This window comes from Pelobates fuscus, chromosome 10, assembly GCF_036172605.1.
Source record: "Pelobates fuscus isolate aPelFus1 chromosome 10, aPelFus1.pri, whole genome shotgun sequence".
Taxonomy (NCBI): Eukaryota; Metazoa; Chordata; class Amphibia; order Anura; family Pelobatidae; genus Pelobates; species Pelobates fuscus.
Genome location: NC_086326.1, coordinates 55864286 through 55886962, shown reverse-complemented (window position 1 = coordinate 55886962; position 22677 = coordinate 55864286). Strand labels below are relative to the sequence as shown.

General features: G+C 38.7%; 1 protein-coding gene across 1 annotated transcript; it reads left to right on the top strand.

Annotated features, from left to right (window-relative positions):
• The first annotated feature begins 1221 nt into the window (after positions 1-1221).
• Positions 1222-21892, top strand: ZNF365 (zinc finger protein 365). The gene is made up of 5 exons (XM_063433981.1): positions 1222-1295; positions 4003-4740; positions 15994-16174; positions 17338-17375; positions 21331-21892. The coding sequence occupies exons 2-5, from the start codon at positions 4016-4018 to the stop codon at positions 21581-21583; spliced, it is 1197 nt and encodes a 398-aa protein (XP_063290051.1). The 5' UTR covers positions 1222-1295; positions 4003-4015; the 3' UTR covers positions 21584-21892.
• The last annotated feature ends 785 nt before the right edge of the window (positions 21893-22677 follow it).

Sequence of the window (22677 nt, the reverse complement as noted above, 5' to 3'; positions counted from 1 at the left end):
ATTGATTCAATGCATCTCTATGAGGTGGTTCTGATTGGCCAAAACGTCATTTGGCCCCGCCCCCGTGCCGATTAGGGAAAGCATTGAATTGGCTAAAAATCGGCCACTTCGATGATGTTACAAAGGGGGCGGAGCCAGAGCCAGCAGACCTGCGCGGCGCTGGAAATAAAATGAGTTTTAAACTTTCATAGAGGGGCTAAGGGAGGGGCAAGCCACCTAAATGGTGGGTTTAGCACTATAGGGTCAAGAATACATGTTTGTGTTCTTGACCCTATAGTGATCCTTTAAATGTGTGATGTAAATGCTTGAGCCTATGTTTAGTCCCAGTGACCCTTACACTGTCAGGTGAACAACTAGGTTATCTTTTAGATTTTGACTGGATAGATTTTCAATATTTCTTTCACTCAAAGTCAGGAAGAGGTTGGTTGATGATTATAACTGTTAAGACAAGCTAGAGCGCAGCCACAGGTATAACCATGGCCAACAATGCATCTCTCTTATGCCCTATTGAGAAATGAAACCAAAGCAAACTGATGTGTCTGGGGAATATAAAATAACACATTCTATCTGGGGATAAACTGAAAGTGGACTATTTTAATCAGCTGTTTCTAAAATTACAATTATTGCTTCAGATAAAATGTTTTTTTCTCAAAACAAATAATAAAAATTAAGTAAAAAACAAAATGAACAGAAATAAACCTTGATGGGGAAAGATGTAAACTAAATGTGTGTGTGTGTGTGTACATTATATATATATTGTTGCTTGTTACACTTCTGTGTAATAATGTATCAATGCATATATATACATTGCTACATTATTACACATACACACATACATTGTTACATTATTACACATACACACATACACACATACATTGTTACATTATTACACACACACATACACACAGCTACATTATTACACAGAACTGTAACAAGCAGCAATTGTATTTTTTTAAGTATTTCAATTATGACCGTAAAATAGTCTTTCAGTTTGGGAACAAAAACATATTAAGGGTTTTATTAACACTAATCAATAATCAAATGTATAACAAAAGAATACAAATTGTAAATAAGCAAAGACTGTACAATATCAGTGTCCAATCAGAAGGAGCCACCCAGTACCCAATTAGGGGGCAGCTTACATTTAGAACTTTGCAAACTGGGTATCAGTGCTTGGAGTGTCCAGCTCTCTCTCAGCGTTCTATGCTATGTGTGCGCGTAGTGTGTGACAGATAGCTCTGATTTACGGCTCTGCCGTAAAAGGGCTTTTTCTAGCAGCATCAGCAACAAGTCAGGTAAGTGTGCTGATGGTTCCTGCTGTGATTACGGATGCTGGGAGGGGGGGTAACGGTAAACACGTCAATGCATTAATCTATAACCGTAAATCTGATGCATGCAACAAAGATGCTTGATCACAGCTGGCACAGAAACCTGTCTCTTACCTTTTTAACCCTATATGTGTATACAGCCAAGAGCAAGAGAGACAGCCATGACAGTTCTTCTTTGAAAGATGGGTGATTTACGTCCATAGAAGCAGCTGATCACAAGCTGCTGTTGCCATGCTTGGATTTGTTGAGCATCTCTGGACAGTGATCGCAGAGAATGCTGATTTATATACATAGTTACACCCTGGTGATGGGGTACATTGATACATTGATTTTCATCCTATTGCATTAATGTGTAGTGTGGGGTTGAATGAGTGAGTGTGTGGGGTAAGTCACATCTGTCTGTTTAGTCTGTATACATGGACATTATATAGTGATGGGGAAGATGTAGCGTTTGTGTATATAGAGAGACAGAGACAGACAGAACTACATACACTTATATAGTTACATGTTGTAGATGTCTAAGCTTCCTAAATCACTGCTTGTTTACAGATTTTTCAGTTCATTCAGAATGTTGTTGACATTCCTAAAAATGCAAAAAATAAAATAAATAAATCTTACATTCAGCCAGCTGGAGACATAATGTTTAATCTCTAAATAGCCAAGTTGCAACACAAATATTAACTCTCTTCAGACCACTAGTAAAATAACGTGTTTGTGTGGTAACTGTTTGCCAAGTAGTTCTAAAGGGTAACTGAAAGCACCATGACCACTTTAGTATGCTTATGGCATACAAATATTTTCATGGTTTTTGAACTTGCTAATTATGAAATTGCAATATGATGGGTTGGGCATTGGTTGCCAGAGAATCCCTCTACACCCCCACCCCTTGAAAAATTGCCCCACTAAATCAAACCTTAAAGAGACAGTATAAGCATCAAAACAAGTTTAGCTTAAGTAAGTGATTTTGGTGTAAAGATTATGTCCCTGAAGTCTCACTGCTCAATTCTCTGTCATTTAGTAGTTAAAGGGACACTATAGTCACCAGAACAACTAGAGCCTAATGTAGTTGTTCTGTTGAATATAACAGCTCCCTTCAGGCATTTTCATGTAAACACTGCCTTTACAGACAAAGGATGGCCACTGGAGAGGCTTCCTGGCTCAGGGCTGCACAGTAAGCAGTCCTGCTGTTCAGCGTCCCCATGCTCTGCATAACCTACCATTCTGCGTCCCCAAGCTCTGCATGGAGACGCTGAATTTTCCTCATAGAGATGCATTAATTCAATGCATCTCTATGAGGAGATACTGATCGGCCAACAGCATTTGGCCCTGCCCCCTTGCCAATGTTCCCCTATGGGAGAGCATTGGTTTGGCTAACAATCTGCAATTTTGATGATGTCATCAAGGCGGTGGCGCCAGCACCGGCGGACCTGTGGAGAGCTAAATATAAGGTGAGTTTTAACCCATTCTGACGGGGCTAAGGGGGGGGAGGAGGGGGCCGCCTAAATGTTTTTCACTCATGTATTCCTGACCCTATAGTAATCATTTAAATAACATTGTTTATGCAGCCCTCGCCACACCTTCCTGACTGGATTTACACAATTCCTGTTAGGAGAGATCTAATGTTTAAACTTATTTTATTGCACAGTCTGTTTAATTTAGAACTTCATATCTCCTGCTCTGTTAATAGTATGCTAGAACCTGTAGGAGCCTTCTGTGTGTGATTAAAGTTAAAGGGACACTATAGTCACCAGAACAACTACAGCTCATTGTATTTGTTCTGGTGAGTATAGTCATTCCCTTCAGGCTTTTTGCAGAAAAAATGCAGTATTTACATTACAGCCTAGGGATACCTCCACTGGCCATTCCTTATTTGGCTGCTAGAGGTGCTTCCTGGTGCACACTGTGCAGCATGGCCATTCAGTATCTCTACCCTCTGCATGATTCAATGCGTCTGTATGAGTAGATGCTGATTGACCAGGCCTGTGTTTGGCTTGTGCTGGCTCTGCCCCTCCCTGATCTGCCTCCATGACAAGCTTAGCCAATCCAGTGCTTTCCTATGTGATGATGGATGATGCACAAGCAGGCAGATCAGGAGCATGGCCAGCACCAGCAGACTGGAATCTAAGTACACTTTTGCTATGTTTAGAGGGACCAGGGGGGCTAGATGGTGTTTTCAATACTATAGGAATATGTGTTTGTTTGTGTTCCTTTAAAATTACTGAGCAGGAGATACAATCCTATAAAAGTAAACACACTGTGCTGTACAATCTGGTTGGAAATAAAAACAGTATTTCCATGTAGGGCTGCATGAACAGAAACAAAAGTGATTTAGCTCCTAAATGGTAGAGAATTGAGCAGTGAGACTGCATGTATATGACCTATATATTAAAACCGCTTCACAAACAAAAACAAAAAAGGTTGTTTTGGTGCTCAGATTTTTTTTTTTTTTTTTTTTTTTTAAGCGGTGATCTGTAACATTCTAGAACACTCCAAGACGGTTTAATTCAACAGAACTGCATAGTATGCCTTACAGAAAATCAAGACAGTCCACAACCAAAGGGATCTGCTTATTAACAAACCTCCACTGTGGGAGACGTTTTGGATCAATATAGAGATTGTGGGTTACAGTACAATATCAAGTGGATGTTACTAAATATGTTTTAATATTTTGCAGGATATTAAAGGGGATGCAACAGAAAACCCGTGAAGGAAACAAGTCCTCATGGCAGGACTCCGCAAGGAATGGCAATGTATATAAGCCTTTTCGATGCCCTCAATGTGGAGAGAATATACGTTTTAGAACCCTCTCATCCCTAAGGGCTCATCTTGATTATATGCACAGCTATGAGGAAAGGTATTTTTTGGGAAAATCCAGTATTATCTGTTCCTTGAAAGAGTCAGAACCAAAATCATCTCTTGAGCCGCTCATCGAAATACAAATTGGTTCTAGTAACAATGGCTTGAAGCAAAACACATCAATTTCTGCTTTTTGTGATCTCACGAATGAGAACAAGAAAATCAGTAGTCCTATAGAAACACTATCTGAACAGACACTTATTAAAAGTCTTTTTTCCGATGACTCTGCAAATATTCACAATCCTGTATCTGGATACCCTTCGACCAGGACTAAACTTCATTTAGAACCTCAAGCGAAAGTCATGTTCAACCAAATTGCAGACGCTGTAGATAAAACCATAGAAAAGAAAATTGACAAACTTAATAAAGAACTTTGCCAAAAAACGTCAGAGCTCCTTGAAGTACGTGCTGCGTTTTTACAGCTTTCACAAAAAAAACAAGAAGTTCAGCGCCGGGAAAGGGCCCTAAGTCGACAGGTGGATGTTGCTGTGGAGTTGATTGCAATTCTTAGACAACGGTTAACTGAATCTGAGCAAGAACTTCAAAGAAAAGAGGAGTAAGTATGAAATCCCAGACAAATTTGCTTTGAATCTAGGAGCCAGCTTAAAAAGTTGGGAGTTTTTTAACTTACAAAGTTCTATTTTCCACAACTTAAAATCAATTCTTAAAGAGACACTATAGTCACCAGGACCACTATAGCTTAATGCAGTGGTTCTGTTGTCTATAGCCTGTCTCTGTAGTCTATTCGATGTAGACACTGACTTGTCAGAGAGGCGAGAGACTGGGGGAGAGTGGAGGCGGCCAGCTGGCTGCTTGTTCTGTATGCTGACGGTGATTGAGCAGTGATCTCCCTGCTCTGCTCCCTCGCTTGCCGCTTAGTAATGTCAGGGCCAGAGCGACGTCATATTTCGGCTCCGGCATCACTAAGAGGCGTGCGAAGGAGCAGAGCAGGGAGATCACAGCTCCTTCACCATCAGCATATAGAACACGCAACCTGCCGCCCACCTCGGAGGCAGAGAGCGGGCTCACAAATCCCTGGTCGCCACGGCAACCTGGTGCCTGGGATTTAGTATAGTTCCCACCCTTTTGCATGTGGAAATAAACTGTTGATGCCATAAAAAAAATATTTATGCATCATCATGTAACACTTACTGTACCTTAAATAAGTTTGCATTTTGTTCTGCATTTTATATATATATATATATATATATATATAATGTATTTTTTTTTTTTTTTAACTATTAATGGACACCCAGTGATAGGCTGAGAGTGTCCGTTTAAGCTCTTAGTCTATCACTGTCGCTCCTTTACTGCCCAAGCTAATGCTTCACTATGAGCTTGAGCATCAAAATAGAGACAGCTAACAGGTGCTTCAGGACACTACTTCTGTGATAAACCATTAACACTTTAAGGTAAGATGGTGCCAGGGGACTCCAGGCATCTTAACCACTTAATTCATAGTGAAGTAATTATGGTATCCAGAGTGTTCCTTTAGTTTACATTTTATTCCAGACTCTGAACAATGCAAAGTTTGAGTTATGTGGATCTATGTGCTATATGAGAAGAAAACTAAACAAAAAAAGCAATTTGGGCTTTATGATACTCTCCAGCTTAACACTTGGTTGTGCATTAGATTTCAAATGGAATACTGAATTGCATTTCATCTGAAATAGAGCATTGTGAATATAACCACGTCTATAAATTGTGAATATGTCGTTTCAACTTGTATTTAATATCCCCCTGACAATTCCTTTAAAATGTGAAATATATTTAAAGACAAATTGTACATTTCCAATATAATATATAAAAATAAATAGCTAAGTAACAAAAACAGTGACATTTCATATTTCTATTCCTGAAAAGGCAGATCTAATTTATCACTTAGTATTAATACGGACAGGTACATTATTCTGAAATGAATCACTGCTTATGTGACTCTTCTAACACATTTTAAAGTGCTTAAAATATAACACTGAGCATGATATATGCTATTTTTATTCTGAAACCATTTTAAGTGGTGTATTGATTGCTATAAGAGCAATGTTTAGCTCATGGGAAGAAGCAATAGAGATAAACTATTTTTTGTGTATTATAAATCATTATGAAGTTGAATTACTGAATATTGAAGTGAGTGCATTTTTTTGTGTGCAATGGCTTTTAATGTAACTTTAAATTTAACTCACAAATATATCTTGTATATGTGTAAAAAAGAAAAAAAAATATTGTATAATATTTTTAGTAAAGTTACCCTGCCTTTGAAATGCACAGTGTGCGCTTGTTTAAAGGGACGTTCTAAGCACTATAACCACTACAGCTTATTTAGTGCTCAAATAGTCTTTGGACATCTGTCCATCTCCTCATGTGCCTCTCAGATATTGTGGAAGTGAATTTCTGCATTTTACATACAACCTTGAATGACAAGCATTTAGTACTTAAAGCCTCATTGCCACCAACTAAAGTAACATAACATATTATTCATGCCCAGGACCACTATAGCTAAATGTAGTGGTTCTGGGGCATATAGCCTGTCCCTGCAGGCTCAACAGTGTAATCACTGCCTTTTGTAAGTAAATTCAGTGTTTTCACCAAAGCCTAACTCCATCTCTAGTGATCATCTCTCTGACAACTAGAGGGGCTTTGTGGGGTATGACATTCAAAGATTGCAGGACCAATGTTCAGCTCTGCACGAAGCTGTTGAATGTTACCCATAGAGATGCATCGAATCAATGTATCCCTATGAGGAGATGCCACCTGGCGGAGTGATTTGTTATGTGCACAGTGGTGTATTTTTTTTTTTGTGCTGCTGTAGGCATGACTAAATTAAGGCTAATCTACATTTGCCCCATACTGTTAAGCACGCACCACGTTTTTTTGCCACCTCATTGGAAACTGCCGCCCAAGGCAAATACTTTGCATGTACACTAACCTCCCAAGGCTTTCCTATGGGAAGCCTTGGATTGGCCGAGATCACTAAGATTGATAATCTCAGCTGGGATAGTGGTGGAACCATGGCAGGGCCTGCACAGCTAGACAAAGGTGAGTAAGGGAGCCGATCATGTAACTAATTAGAATACTATAGCATTAGGAATACATGTTTTTTTGTCCTATGTTATAGTGCTCCTTTCAGTCCTTGTCCTTTAGCATGGCGGAGTGATTAAAAAAAAGTAGGAGTCAGTAAAGTGATGACTCCATTCTCCTCTCACCCCATATATGCCAGAATGAGACCCAATTTATCAAGCAGTATCCCTGGCATTTAGTATTGCAAATACCTGTGCACCACCACACACAATACATATACATTTGCAGCGATTCCTGATGTTATCCTCTTCCTCAGTATCCTAAGCCCTGTTGCAATGGGGCTTCTGAGAAATGCATTGATCTCCTGCATCTTCTAATGTAAAAAAAAAACCCTATAAGCATCTTTCCTTGTTTTCCTGCTGTATGAGTGGTTAATCTAAATGGAGGGCCATCAGATGCCACTTGCCTCATTTCCTGGTTTGTAGTAGAAACCTTGCAGAACGTCTCTCACAGGCTAGCCTCTTACCCAGTGACAATGGACCTTTTGGAAATTATCCTCTTGCCCTGAACGGTCTAACCAGAAAATCTCAGTACACTTTGTGTATGTAACAGGTGAATCACAAAGGACACTGTAAAAACCACCAACTGGACATTGGGACTTGCCCCTTTTCCCCTTATCCATTTGCTTAGCTAATCACACACAGACATACTGGCACTAGGGGTGGGTATGTGCCGATCCCTCTGCTTCCCATTGTGTGACTGCAGTGTCCCACAAGGTATTGGCTCTACTTTTACATGTTTTTCATGTCGTTTTGTAATACCTTGCACTGTATACATATACTTCCTATTTTTGATTAAACCAGTATTGTCTTATCCCTTCACTAAGTCTTGTCTAGTGTTTGGGTGCTAGACTGATCCAATATCTTGTTGATGGTTGGTTGGTAACATCGAAGATGCTCAGACTGCTAGCTGAGTAGCCATAAGTAGCCGGTTGCTGTGGTAGGTCATAGAGGGCACTCGTGGCATGGAGAAGGGACTGATGCAGTAGCAGGTTCATGCCTGGGTCCAGGCACCCCATAACCTTTACAGTGGGATTGAAGCTATCAAACGTGCTTTTGTGCCTTTCACCATCCTTATATACAGTAGGGAGCTGCCTGTTCTATGTTATTTACTCACTGTGTACTGTGGAATGACAGATGATATTGACTTGGCTGTTAGATGGTGAACTGGTAAAACGTAGATGGTCAGTAACACTCTGTCATACCAAAGCAGGAGTTGGCATGGGATATGTGTTATGAACTGTTTTTGTAATCATTGGGATACAATTTATTGTAGGCTTTGATCTAACACCAGGCCTAAGCCATAAAATGTAACTATCACGGCGAGGGTGCATAATTTGTTATTACACTATGAAATATTATCCTTTAATGTAATTTGTGTAGTAAATGGCACAAATTACAGAGATGCTATTGCTGAGGTCAACAGGGGTTACATCTTTTGAAGCTGGAACCCCCACAGAGGTCAGATGACAGAAGGGGTAGTATGAATGGCATAGGAATGTGAAAAGGATTTTACTATATGGATGTGAAGTAATCAAGGTTCTGCAAGGTGTGAGGTTCTACACTTGGAAAAAATCTGAATGTATCTTCATCCATTTGGCATGTACCTTGTAAAGGATAGTTCAATCATTTGATATGGTAATGGGATTAGTTTCATGAAGATCCTTGTGTTCCAATATTTTATCCAAGAGAAACATTAATAATTACCCACAGTTTAATAATTGTGGCGAAACCAGCTTCGCCACTGTGAACTGGAGAAGCCTGGTTGCTAGCCTCCTGCCCTGCGACTATGGCCCCTGGACATATTGCACTGTAAAAACTATATTTGGGCATGTAATAGTTTATATTGCTGCTGCTGGCCCTTTTAAAATCATCTGTGGACATATTGGGACTTTTGGGATACTGTACCTTTAAGACTGTGGAGCATATTACAGTAATACTGCCTTTAATATCATGTATGTATTTATGTGTTCAGTTAACCTGGATTATATGTATGCAGCATTCATCTGATTGTTCAGTAGAATCACTCCATTCATTATACTGAGTGAAACTACCGAACAACCAGACCACCCAGGAATAAGTGTGCCTGCAATTACCGTTTGCAACAATGTTGCAAATGGGTAATTGGCAATCAATGTAATGTATTCTTTGTCCTCTGGGTGGCCGCCATTCGGGAAACGAACACGTGGCGCCGGCCATCTTAAACTCCCGAACAGCGGTGTTTTGCCGTCGAGTGTCTGGAACTAAAATCGGACAATCGACTAGGCAAACACCGCTGAGACCTCCATACTTCCAGAAATTCGTATAGAAACTACCGAATGGCCCGCCGTTCGGTAGAAAGAACCCCACAAACAAGGGGATTCATTCGAATTCCCCTTAGGCTCCATAACCCAGGCAATTCGTCTGTTTTCATTCCCTTGTCTGTGACCGACCGCAGGGCCAAAATGCATGGAACTGTTTTCGGATACTTTACCCATGCGGTCGGTCAAATCTTTGGAACCCCATATCTCCCGTACCGTTTATCCGAATGAACTGATTCTTGGATATGTTGTCCCCCTGAATAAGGGCTATCCAGCGATGCTGGATTTAAAGGTGTACCCCCTGTTTTTGGGGTACATCCAGAACTTGGTTAAAAATGTGTACTGTATAATTGGGTTTACTGTTATCTGAGGGGAGGGGATGTGTGGGCTGAACCATGTATGTGATTGGTTATTTTATGCCTCCCCCTGGGTGTGGCCTGTAAGTGTACAAGTGTAATAAAAGCCAGGCTGGATGAGCCAGTCCAGAGTTCCTGCTTAACCCTCAAAGCGATGTGTCGTCTCGTTCTTTGGGGGAATTGGATTGTATGCTGACTGCCATGAGTGTAAGCGGATGGTATGCTTTTCCTGTTCAGCTGATTCCAGAGTTCGTGTGGTTCCAGTCGGGAGAGTGGTGTTTGCAGTAGCTGCCTGTGCATCTGGAAAGGGGGATATCGCCTAAACTGGGTTTTATCCTCTTGTAAGTGAAACGGTCCGTTACAATAATTAAGCCTTATTTTTATTATATTTGGAATGGGACAAGCCCAATCTCTTAATTAAGCCTAAACAGGAGTTGCACAACTTAAACCGTATGGCAGGAATTGTGATGTCCGTCCTATTGGATCGTGGGCGAAGCGTGCAACATGTCTATGGAATGGGAAAACAATAACAATATTATTTCTGTGGCAAGTACAGTAGAGGAGATAAAACCAAAAGTTTATATTTGGCTTGTTGTTTTATGGAACAAAGGAGGTGGTCACTTAGTATCTCTATAGGTACGCCTTGGCTCCACCCCTGGGTGAGGCGTGATAATCCACAGGGTATATCTCCTGTGATCCTGAAGGGTGCTACTGTACTTGCTTGGGGCCAAGATCTAATTTTGAGTGAGTCACCATCTTTCCTTGCCAGAGACCCCCTGGACAGAAGTTGTACTTTGAAAACCTAAGTGAGTACTTATGTATTTTATCCTTTTTTTGTTTTTATCTGTTGTTGGTGTAAATAATTTGTTTATCATATATTTTTTTATGTGCACTGTGACCATTTTTGTCTTATAATAAACATTAAAGGGACACTATAGTCACATGAACAACTTTAGCTTAATGAAGCAGTTTTGGTGTATAGAACATGCCCCTGCAGCCTCACTGCTCAATCCTCTGCCATTTAGGAGTTAAATCCCTTTGTTTATGAACCCTAGTCACACCTCCCTGCATGTGACTTGCACAGCCTTCCATAAACACTTCCTGTAAAGAGAGCCCTATTTAGGCTTTCTTTATTGCAAGTTCTGTTTAATTAAGATGTTCTTATCCCCTGCTATGTTAATAGCTTGCTAGACCCTGCAAGAGCCTCCTGTATGTGATTAAAGTTCAATTTAGAGATTGAGATACAATTATTTAAGGGAAATTGCATCTGTTTGAAAGTGAAACCATTTTTTGTTTCATGCAGGCTCTGTCAATCATAGCCAGGGGAGGTGTGGCTAGGGCTGCATAAACAGAAACAAAGTGATTTAACTCCTAAATGACCGTGAATTGAGCAGTGAAATTGCAGGGGAATGATCTATACACCAAAACTGCTTTATTTAGCTAAAGTAATTTAGGTGACTATAGTGTTACTTTAATTTATTAAGTTCTGCCTTTGGCAGCGTTAAAATAGTAATAGTTATATTATTATGTTTAAGTGTGGGTGGTGTTAAAGGGGGATTTTGTCATTATCTCCGGTCTAGTGCAGACAAATAGTGAACTTTAACCCTTTCACCACCACAACTACGTCACGCACACTCTTGGAGTAGGGTGCGTTCAAGACAGTAACGACTAGATAACTATCACCAGAGCTGGACATATTGTGTCATAAAAGGTATTGGTGCGTATGCTCTGACTTTGGGTTATTCAAAGGACAACATAAAAATAGGAAAATAAACTGCCAGGCCAAACCCCTCTGATCCACCCAGGGATCTGGCCTCTTAGACACAACTAGTTTTGAGCTATATAATGAGAATGTTAGATTATCTAGAGAGATTTTCTTTTTCACAACTACTTGGAGAACTTTAACATCTGAATCTCCCACAAGAATTATATATATGTAAGGATTTCTTGTGTTTTCTCCTGTTCTATTTTATGGACTGTTTTGCAACGTGTTATCTGTGTTACTGTATGTAATTCATTCTGTATTTTTGTACACAGCACTGTGAATCCTTTTTGTCAGATTAAATGTTTACTTAATCAGCTTGTGTCTTTGTTCTCTATGAGCTCATTCTCCTGAGGAAAGCTCAGGTAAACACGTTACCAAAGGATTCATTATATTTGTCTGATCAGTAAAGTAAGGTTGTGATACTATAATTCTACTGTGTGTGGGATGTAAGGATATTTATGGGGTGATAAATATTAAACATGATATGTTCATAAAAATGATCAAAAATGTATTTAATTTGTATTATTTCAAAAATTGATATATTGGCACAGTACCCCTGATTAATGATTTAAAGCTGAGAATTACCCACTATTTTTCATTCTCATAGATCCTGGAGTACGTTTCATTAGAGGATTTTTATTTCCCACATTAATCACAAACTAATTGTTAAAAATAATTTATTGTGACAATAATAATAATAATATGTAACATGCAAGACAATAATCAGTGAATGTTTAGGTAAAGCATAATTATACAATATGGCAGTGATTTAACACGAATTATAGACAACTAAATAGCAACATTTAAATCGACATGTATGCAGTTTTCAACAAGATTTACGACAGGACACTTCACTTTGAAATCCGCTTGCTAAACATTCTTTAACACAGAACATGGCATCTCACAGCAGCCCAGCCTAAAGCAATAAAAACTTTGTCTGACCGTCAAATCACACTGAATTAACTCATTCCCTGCTGGCTGCAATTCTCATAGGCAATATATCCTTTTATATTGTAATGACAAAAACAAAAATTCTCATACTAGATCATTTGACCATTCCTATGTCCATCCAATAAGAATAATTCTAACCAGATTTTACGTTTGCAGAATTTTAACTTTCCTAATTAAGATTTACTATTTCTGAATCACGTAAGCTAATATATCTGGATAATTGCCTGGTATTCTATTTTAAAGTCAAAAGTGATATAGAGTTCATAGGTCCACCTGCAGGAATGGAATTACGAATTCTATATGTTAACGAATCATGACTCCTTAATGTTGGAATCACCAGCTTTTATCCAAGTATATTCTGCCTTTTAGTAAAATCAATTCATTTAAATGAATTTAATAAAACCAGTATAATTACCAGCTCTGTTGTAGAGTTTCTATCAGGCTTGAAGATACGTCCCAGGAATTATGAATGTAAGTATGAGTATAGAGAATTGTGTGAAAATAGAAAAGTTTTCAGAGTTCTGAATTTTAAAGAATTTCAAAATTAAGTGTTCATTGGAAAAGATACAAAGAATTAGGTGTGTCCAGCTTTGGCTCCAGATGTCAGATCTTAGATGTTAGGTGTGAGTCCATCCTCAGAGTGTGAGTGTCCCTCTTTCCTTTGTCCTTAATTTTTAAAGGAGAAGTGTTCTCTATACATCACTAGTTGATAGTGACCAATAGAGTAAGGTGGGTGTGTCATCCCTACAGACTATCATCTAGATTTTGGTCAGTAGATGGCGCAATTACATCACAGAAAATTCTTGTCAGGGGGCCCATTTACCTTTTTGTATAAAGGGTTAACTGTATTTCATAATGCGTTTGACGTCATCTTGGTTATCTTTATGATATCTATTTGTCAATGACCTGTCAATCTTCAAAGCGTTTTCTTTGTTTTTTTTACTAGACAGACCGTCTACTTTTGTGCCATTAAATTAGACTTTGACACGTCTTAGCCTTAGTTTCACCCTCTTAATACAATGAAACTTTGTAAGATTCTGTAAAATTAATTACTTAGTGTTATCTGTCATTGGTAATCCTGTGTCTGGTTTTCTTGTGTGAAACTGTGTATAGCATATAGTAATATTCCACATATTCCACTAACGTTAGTAAATAATTTGACATTTCTTCATTGATATCATATCCATGAATATTCTATATTATTAATTTAGTACTATTTATATATGATTGATTATACTTATAGTTAGTTATATGTGGATAGTGTATGTGTGTGTGTGTATATATATATATATATATATATATATATATATATATATATATATAATTTGTCTCTGGGTTGTTGCGTTCAACCCCCCTTTGCTGCAGACATCATGTCTTATCTCTGCCAATGTTTACATTAGTTGCATTCCGTAGCTCAGGCTTGAGGGAACAGAATACAGAGAAAAATATTGTGTCTGTCTTTGCACCGGCTCTGAAAAAAAAGAATTGGTATGAATGGAGGGGTTAGAGTGGCGATTTATAATTGGAGGGGGGGGGGGAGGTAGTAATATGATTAGGGTTGGGGATAGTAATATGATTGGAATAGGTGGGGGGTAGTATTATGATTGGAATGGGTAGGGGGGTAGTAATATGAATGAAAGGGGTAGGGGGTTAATAATATGAATGGAAGGGGTGGGGGAGAGTAATATGATTGGAAGGGGTAGGGGTAGTAATATGAATAGAAGGGGTAGGGGAGGGTTAGTAATATGAATGGAAGGGGTAGGGGAGGGTTAGTAATATGAATGAAAGGGGTAGGGGAGGGTTAGTAATATGAATGGAAGGGGTGGGGGAGTAATATGAATGGAAATGGTAGGGGGGAGTAATATGATTGGAAGGGGTAGAAGGGGAGCAATATGAATGGAAAGGGTAGGGGGGGATGCTATGAATGGAAGGGATACGTAAATAAATTATATACCCCACTGGACCACCAAGCATCAAAAAATCCTTGGACAACCTAAGATTTAGAATTTCTGCTGGATCACCAGGGATCCTAGCTGCCTCCCTGCAAAAGAAAGGTAAGCAGGAGGGGAGCGCAAAAAAAAAATTTTAAACATTTTTTTCAGAAATGCAAAATGAAATGGAGAGGCTGGAGTTGCAACATAAAAACAAAGCCACTTCAACAATATCTCACACAGACCACACATCCATCGCACACATACATATTACTCTTAATAATCACACACACTCAGCACATTCAGCCATCACACACCGCACATCAGCCACCACACACCCACATACATATTACACACAGCACACTCAGCCACCACACACCCACATACATATTACACTCAGGAATCACACACAGCTATCAAAAACAGCACACTCAGCCACTCAGCACATACATATTACACTCAGGAATCACACACAGCTATCACAAACAGCACACTCAGCCATCACACACCCACATACATATTACACTCAGGAATCACACACAGCTCTCACAAACTGCACACTCAGCCACCACACACCCACATACAGATTACACTTAGGAATTACACACAGCACACTTGGCCCCAACGTACCCACATACATGCTACTCAGGAATCACACACAACGCGTTCAGCCACCACACACCCACATGCATATTACACTCAGGAATCACAAACAGCACACTCAGCAACCGCACACCCACATACATATTACACTCAGGAATCACAAACAGCACATTTAGCAGCCGCACACCCACATACATATTACACTCAGGAATCACACACAGAAAACTCAGCCACCACACACCCACATACATATTACACTTTTGGCCAGTCTCAAGTATAAATTTGAGGAAATGCACTTGTGAAAGTAAGTGTCCCTGAATGGCAGTTAGAAAATGTGGTCACCCTAGGGTGTTGGTGTAGAAGGCATTGCAGGGGTTAATTTATTGGTTGCTGGGACTAGTAACGGGTAACCAGTGATCTGGTGTCATTAGCCCCTTCACTTCCACACTCTCCACACTGTCTCGGTTGGGCCAATAGCCTAAGTTCATAACACCCTGGCATTTAGTATAACAAATACATATACACCACCACAGAATACATATGCAGTGACACTCACACATAACAGATACAGTCACACACGTGCTTTTTAACAAACACTCTAGATACATTAGGAATCTGATAGTGGAGAGTTCTGCAAAGAATGTTTTGACTGGGAGAAGTGATACGCGAACTCTTATGTCGACTGGACTGGGTGGCCTCCAGCACTATATTTATTATCGGTCAAGGGATTCTTTAGCAAGAACATTTAGTTCTGCAGTCACCCCACAGATAACTTGGTTCTGTATACATTTTCTTATTTTTTATTTTTCAAATTTGTTTGTTGTAGAGAAGTTGTTACAATCAACCATTTTCTGGAAGCAGCGGCCGAAAAAGAATTCCGCGGCAAAAGAAGGCTTCAACAGTTTATTGAGAACTTGCTTCAAAGAGTTGAACTTGCAGAAAAACAACTGGAATATTATCAGAATCGGCAGATTAAAAATACTCAGGCATGTGTTGGCGATGCTATGGTAAGGTTTGTGTTTTTATTTTTCCTTAAGTAATTTATGACATGTTTAAAATTAAATAAGCCTGTAAAGAAGTACAAGCTTTGTGTAAGAGGTTATGTTTAGAAATCACAGACCTACAAGCTCTAATAAGATTAGTGTAAAATAGATGATATGATCCTATTTGTTAATTGGTTACATACATGTTACAGGCACTATTTCACAAGAGAAAACACTCCCTCTGATTGTTTGGCTTCTAAACCAACTAATCCGAGCTCTTTGACAGCACCTTCAAAGTGCGAGATTGCCCTTGTAAACTATTTCAGCAACAGTTTTGTTCCCTTGTTATAAAACTGAAGAATGAAGATTTCAAATGGTTAAATCTTTTTACAAATTTTTATTTTTTTTATTTTCGATTTATTGGGCCCTACCTCACAATTAACAGAGGAATATTAAAACCGGTTTAATCAAACAAATCAAGAACTGTGGCTTTTTTAGATTGGGAAAAGTTTCAAAGAAACTGTTATATGTCTTAATGTAACTTTGGAAATCAGAAATAAACTTATATTTAATCCAGAAATAGGATGTAAGTAAAAAAAAGTGTTCCAATATTATGCAAACTACTGCATTATTAAGATAATGACGGTGACGTTTGTACAGCAAAAAGGCATTCTCTTTCCAAAAATGCAGTTTGTCCTAATCTAATAAAACTCATGGCTAAATCTTATAATCTGCCTGTGTTTAGAAAGGTTAATGAACGTTCCACATTTGTTTAAGTCTTGGGGCAGGAAGACAGCAGTCCTGTCCCTACAGGTGCACTCCACAAAATTTAGTTAACCTGTCCAAATTTTGATATTTTGGTTTACAATTGGACAAAACTGCACAAGGAAGGGCAGGTGAACTGCGTAGATCATTGTAAATCATTCTTCTCTCTATACCCACTCTGCCTGTCATAAATCCCAGAATTAAAGTATTTTCTGGGTGTTGTGTGTGGCCTGTAACTCTGTTTTGTGCTGGTATATCTCCACCACTAATAAAAATAACGCCAGCTATTTTCGTGAATTTTTTCATGTTTTTCTAGTTTACTTTCTGATGCCCCCATGCCATACGTCTCCTAATATTGTGCTGTGATATATATAATTTTTATTGTAATTCTTACTTCTTTTTTTTTCTTGTTTTTAATTCAGGGTGGACAAATCATTGCTCACAGGAAAAGCAAGTGTCAGTATGTATCTTGTTCTTTGCATGCCGCTGTCACATATATATTGTTTTGTTTATTAACAATAATTTAATTCCGTGCTGCATTTATAGCAGTTGAATTCACAATTAAACACTCTGGAGTTGCCTTTTTTTCACAGAATCTGTGGTGGAGGCACAAAATATAATTTATGCCAAAAACATAATTCATGCAAAGTAACGACATCCAGTTTATTCAGAGTGTTTAATGATCTGAATATTTTACACTTACTTCCCCACAGTTTATTATGCTTAAGTTAAATGTTTGTATAACATTTATTTATATCACTGTATAGTAATTGTGATACTCATATAATAATACCTTCCGCACTTTTGTTTCTAGAAGTGTGACCACAGAGTACATCGATTTTCAGATAAAAAAAAATCATACCAAAAAAATATTTTCATATTTTTGGATAAACTTAAAAAAATAAATTATATATATATATATATATATATATATATATATATATATATATATATAATGTATCAAAATATTAGAAAATTAACCACTTTCACATGTAGAGCATCCCTTCGTCCCGTGTCCCATCACCTACAAGCGGCTGTGATTCGGTATAGATGGGGCTCCCAACGCACACTGTGCGTCACCCGAGAGGGCATGGAACACAGATTGGAAGATATAATGGGAGCACCCAGCTTCAACCAGGCTATCGGCCTGCACGACCAACCAACCTCAGAGACTGTCTCCAACTTTTCTCCACAATGGGACATTGATAACGTAGTGCCATTCACGCCCAGGAAAACACCAGGCGACGGATGAAGGGAATCCAAACAGCCCTGTGCAATCACAGGATGTTGAACCGTTTACGCAGTCCTCCATGTTTCACACGGACTCTAGTTAAATTATCTTTTGTTTTATTATTTCTATGTTATTAGCTTATACAAACAAAATAGATATCTACAAAAGGGGAAAATAAAACAACTCATAGAGTAGTATATCAAAACCAATAAACATATATGGTTTATTGGTTTTGATATACTACTCTGAGTTGTTTTATTTTCCCCTTTTGTAGATATCTATTGTTTGTATATTCTGTGAGGACTGGGAGGAGTCCTTTATTTTCTACATTGTGGGAGATACATATAGGGAAATTATCCTACACGTTTTATTCACCTATTGATGTATGTTTTTTCCACTTTAAAGGGTACACACAATCTTTGCTATATATGTTATTAGCTTACCTGTTTTTGTTTTGCTCAGTTACATGTACTCCAATTGTGATGGGACGTTATCTCCCACATCAGCAACCCACGGTGGCTAGGTGCACCTTTCAATACACCTTATTTATTTCAAGTCTTTAATTGAAAGTTTTAAATATAATAATATAACCAAACAAAAACAATTCTAATAATAATATCAAACAAGGAAAAGGGGGAATATACAAGAACTATTCATAAAGTTATTCATAAACTGATATATATATATATATATATATATATATATATATTATTATTATTATTATTATTATTATTATTATTTATTATATTATTTATAGAGCACCGTCAAATTCCGCAGTGCTTTACAATGGGTGGACGAACAGACATGTAATTGTAACCGGACACACAGGAACAGAGGGGTTGAGGGCCCTCCTCAATGAGCTTACATGCTAGAGGGAATGGGGTAAAATGACACAAAAGGTAAGGATAGTATTAGACTAGTGACAGTTGCAGAAGAGGAATCAGTTGGGAGCTATTAAGAGTTTAATTGATACGCTTTTATGAAGAAGTGGGTTTTTAATGATTTTTTGAAGGAGTGGAGACTGGTTGAGCATCTAACGGAGGAGGGAAGCGAGTTCCACAGGAACGGTGCAGCCCTCGAGAAGTCTTGAAGGCGAGCATCAGAGGTGGGAGTACGGACAGAAGATAGACGTAAGTCTTCAGCAGATCGTAAGGGCCTAGACGGGACATACTTGTGTATAAGGGAGGATAGATAGGTGGGAGCAGCATTATGTAGACATTTGAAAGCAAGAACCAGAATTTTAAATTGAGCTCTATATTTTATAGGAAGCCAATGTAGGGACTGACAGAAGGGTGAGGCATGGGAGGTGCGGGCGGACAGGAAGATGAGCCTCGCCGCTGCATTCATTATGGACTGTAACGGCGCAAGTTGGGAGCACGTAAGACCACTGAGAAGCGGATTACAGTAGTCAAGGCGAGAAAGTACAGTGGAATGGACCAACACCTTAGTCGCATCTGGCGTTAAGTAGGGGCGGATGCGCGCAATGTTTTTGAGATGGAAATGACAGGATTTGGCGATAGAGTGAACATGAGGCTTGAAGGAGAGGTCGGAGTCAAAGAGAACACCTAGTGTTTTGGTCAAGTTTAGTTTAAGGAAGTGGGCAGCCATCCAGTTAGAAACAGCAGAGAGGCAGTCAGAGACACTAGTCAAGAGGGACGGGGAGAGATCAGGAGAGGACAGGTAGATTTGCGTGCCATCTGCATAGAAATGATATTGGAAGCCAAAGGAGCTAATGAGTTTACCAAGGGAGGCAGTATAGATGGAGAACAGTAGGGGACCAAGGTCTGAACCTTGAGGGACACCAACAGAGAGGAGTTGGGGAGAAGAAGCAGAACCAGAGAAAGAAACACTGAAAGAGCGCTGGGAGAGGTAGATGGAGCACCAGGAGAGAGCAATATCTTGTAGACCGATATTGCAAGGATGAGAAGAAGCTGTTGATGATCAACAGTGTCAAAAGCCGCAGACAGGTCAAGGAGAATTAGGATAGAGTAGTGACCACGAGATTTTGAGGTGAGTAGATCATTGGATACTTTGGTCAGTGCCGTTTCCACTGGTACAGACACAGTTGGATTTGCCACAACAGCATATGCATGAGACATAACAATGAACATGTCAATATAGAGACTTGGCTGAAACAAGCACTGCATATATATTTAGATATAGTGGGCTGGGCAGTTATAACGAGTTGGCCAACCTTAATAGTGGTAAATTCTAGGGCTACATATAACGATGCTTTGGTTCATTACACTAGTGGTGGTGTAGAACAGGATTTTGCGCTTCTAAGCTGCCTGTTACGTTAAGTGGTGTTGGTAACGATGGCAACCTGGGTCGTTGTGAGCTATACCTGTCAGCGCTGTGTGTCAGCAGGCATAGGAGCCTTCTCACTTGTTTCATTTAAAATCATCAGTGCTGCAGCAATGCATATGGAAATTAAAAGAAAAATAAAAAGAACGTAACCGATATTCCTCTAACACAATTGTCGTACAAACATAAGTGACTCTGTAGCAATAAGACCTATTGTAACCCAAAGGTGTAGAGCTGATTCGGAGTGTTAGTCTGGTTAGTTATCGGGAAGTCGTCTATGTGAGGGCAAAGTGTATTTCGGAGCACTTGTGGCGTTGAATTTGCAGGGCTCGTCCCTTGTGGCTGCTTATTGTCCAGTATTGCTTGTCCAGTATAAGCTAGACTTATGGTGTTGAGTGTAGTGCTCCATTGTCTAGTATGCTCTGGGGCACTAAGGGGTGGGAAGGGGGTTATATCATTGGAGCGCAGAACAACTGCCATGAGGGCTCGGTGTATATTAACCTATTCCACCAGGAGTCATTTTAACCCCTTAAGGACCAAACTTCTGGAATAAAAGGGAATCATGACGTGTCACACACGTCATGTGTCCTTAAGGGGTTAAACTAAAATAAAAAAGTGTGGGTAACTTGGCATAATAAAAAAACGTATTGCTCGCTTTGGTTCAGGTTGCAGGGCTTCTTCCCTCTTTGCATAAACTGATTATTTCTCTATTCAACCATGATCTTTTGTTTGTAGATTTTATTTTTCACCATAAATTCTACAAAATAATTTTTCATTAACATTTTGAAGGACCCACGTTTAATCTTCTCTTAAATCTATTGTGCAAATCTATAGTTCTTTATCCTGTTTTTTTTTTTTGTTTTTTGTTTTTTTAACCAAGGAATCGATGCAGTTACCATCCTGGAAATATTACACATGATGCCAGACCTCAGTCTGTTCAGAAAGGGCGGACATATGCCAACCGTGTGGGGATACAGCCTATGAAACTGCTCCACGAAGCTACTGATAGTTCTAAAGATCTGTGGAAGGTGCAGAAGAAAGGTGACCCAACTGTTGTTGGCCGAAAAGTGCTTAACAAAACCAAATTAGGAAAGAAACCGGGCATGTGTAATAATGTATATAAACAGTACTAAAATGTTCAATTTGTTTACATTTTTGTAATATAAAGCCGTTACAAACAGTGGTCTCTCAGATACATACGATTGTAATAATTTAAGCACTGTAATAGTGAAAATGTTGGCCGCTTTTCTTTTGGCAGTGTATATTATGAGAAAAAAAAACAGAAAATCACTGCTTATGGTATGTACTTCATGTTGCTTATTTTTTCTTCACACATAATTATCATCAAAGTGCTGAAAAAGATGACTAATGCTATTTTAGATATACAGTATATATGTATAAAGTGAGCGAGAGATATAAAGTATAATAATATATTTATGCTATGGGAGGGTATAATCTATATTTTATTTTATTTTTATTTGTTTCTGTGTACAATTTATCTACTTATGTTGAGTAACTCACAGGGTGCAACTGTTTGTATCCATTGCACTATAAGCTGTTTGTACATTTTTGCACGAGGATTATTACTGGTAAATGCCATCTTTATTTAATGCTTTTGTTACTTTAACTAATGATTGTTTTATTACAACCACAAGCTATACAAATGGTGACTTTTTTTCCCCTCCACTTTCTTATGATCTCTTTAGACAGCTGTATTAGTTGTATATGACTAACTATGATTCCAAAACAGAATGTTCAAACAGAGTGTTCAGTGTTGTGAGTGCTAAGTTTTGAAGGTATCATCGTGGAATCTCGGGACTGCAATCCTAGATGGCAAATTTAAAGGAACATTTGACTAAGCTCATATTTTACTATATATTTCAGGCCAAAACTATGATCTGATGGCATGCTGTGTGTATGTATTGTGACCAGTAAGTGAAATTCCTGATTTGTACAGGGTGATGGATATTTTGATGACTCAGCTGCTTAGAATATATATCATGAAATCCAAAACTATTTTAATGTGCCGTGTCTTAACTTTATGGATATATAACGGCGGTAGAAAAGTAGACCTGGGCTTGTCTTAGTATAACGAATCCCTGTGGTTTTAAACACACACATATATATAATGCTATTCATTAGCCTGTTTTGCTTGTTAATATAGTTTTAAATTTAATTTAGAACTAAATTATGTTCTCCTACGTGTAAAAAATAGTATTGCTATGAC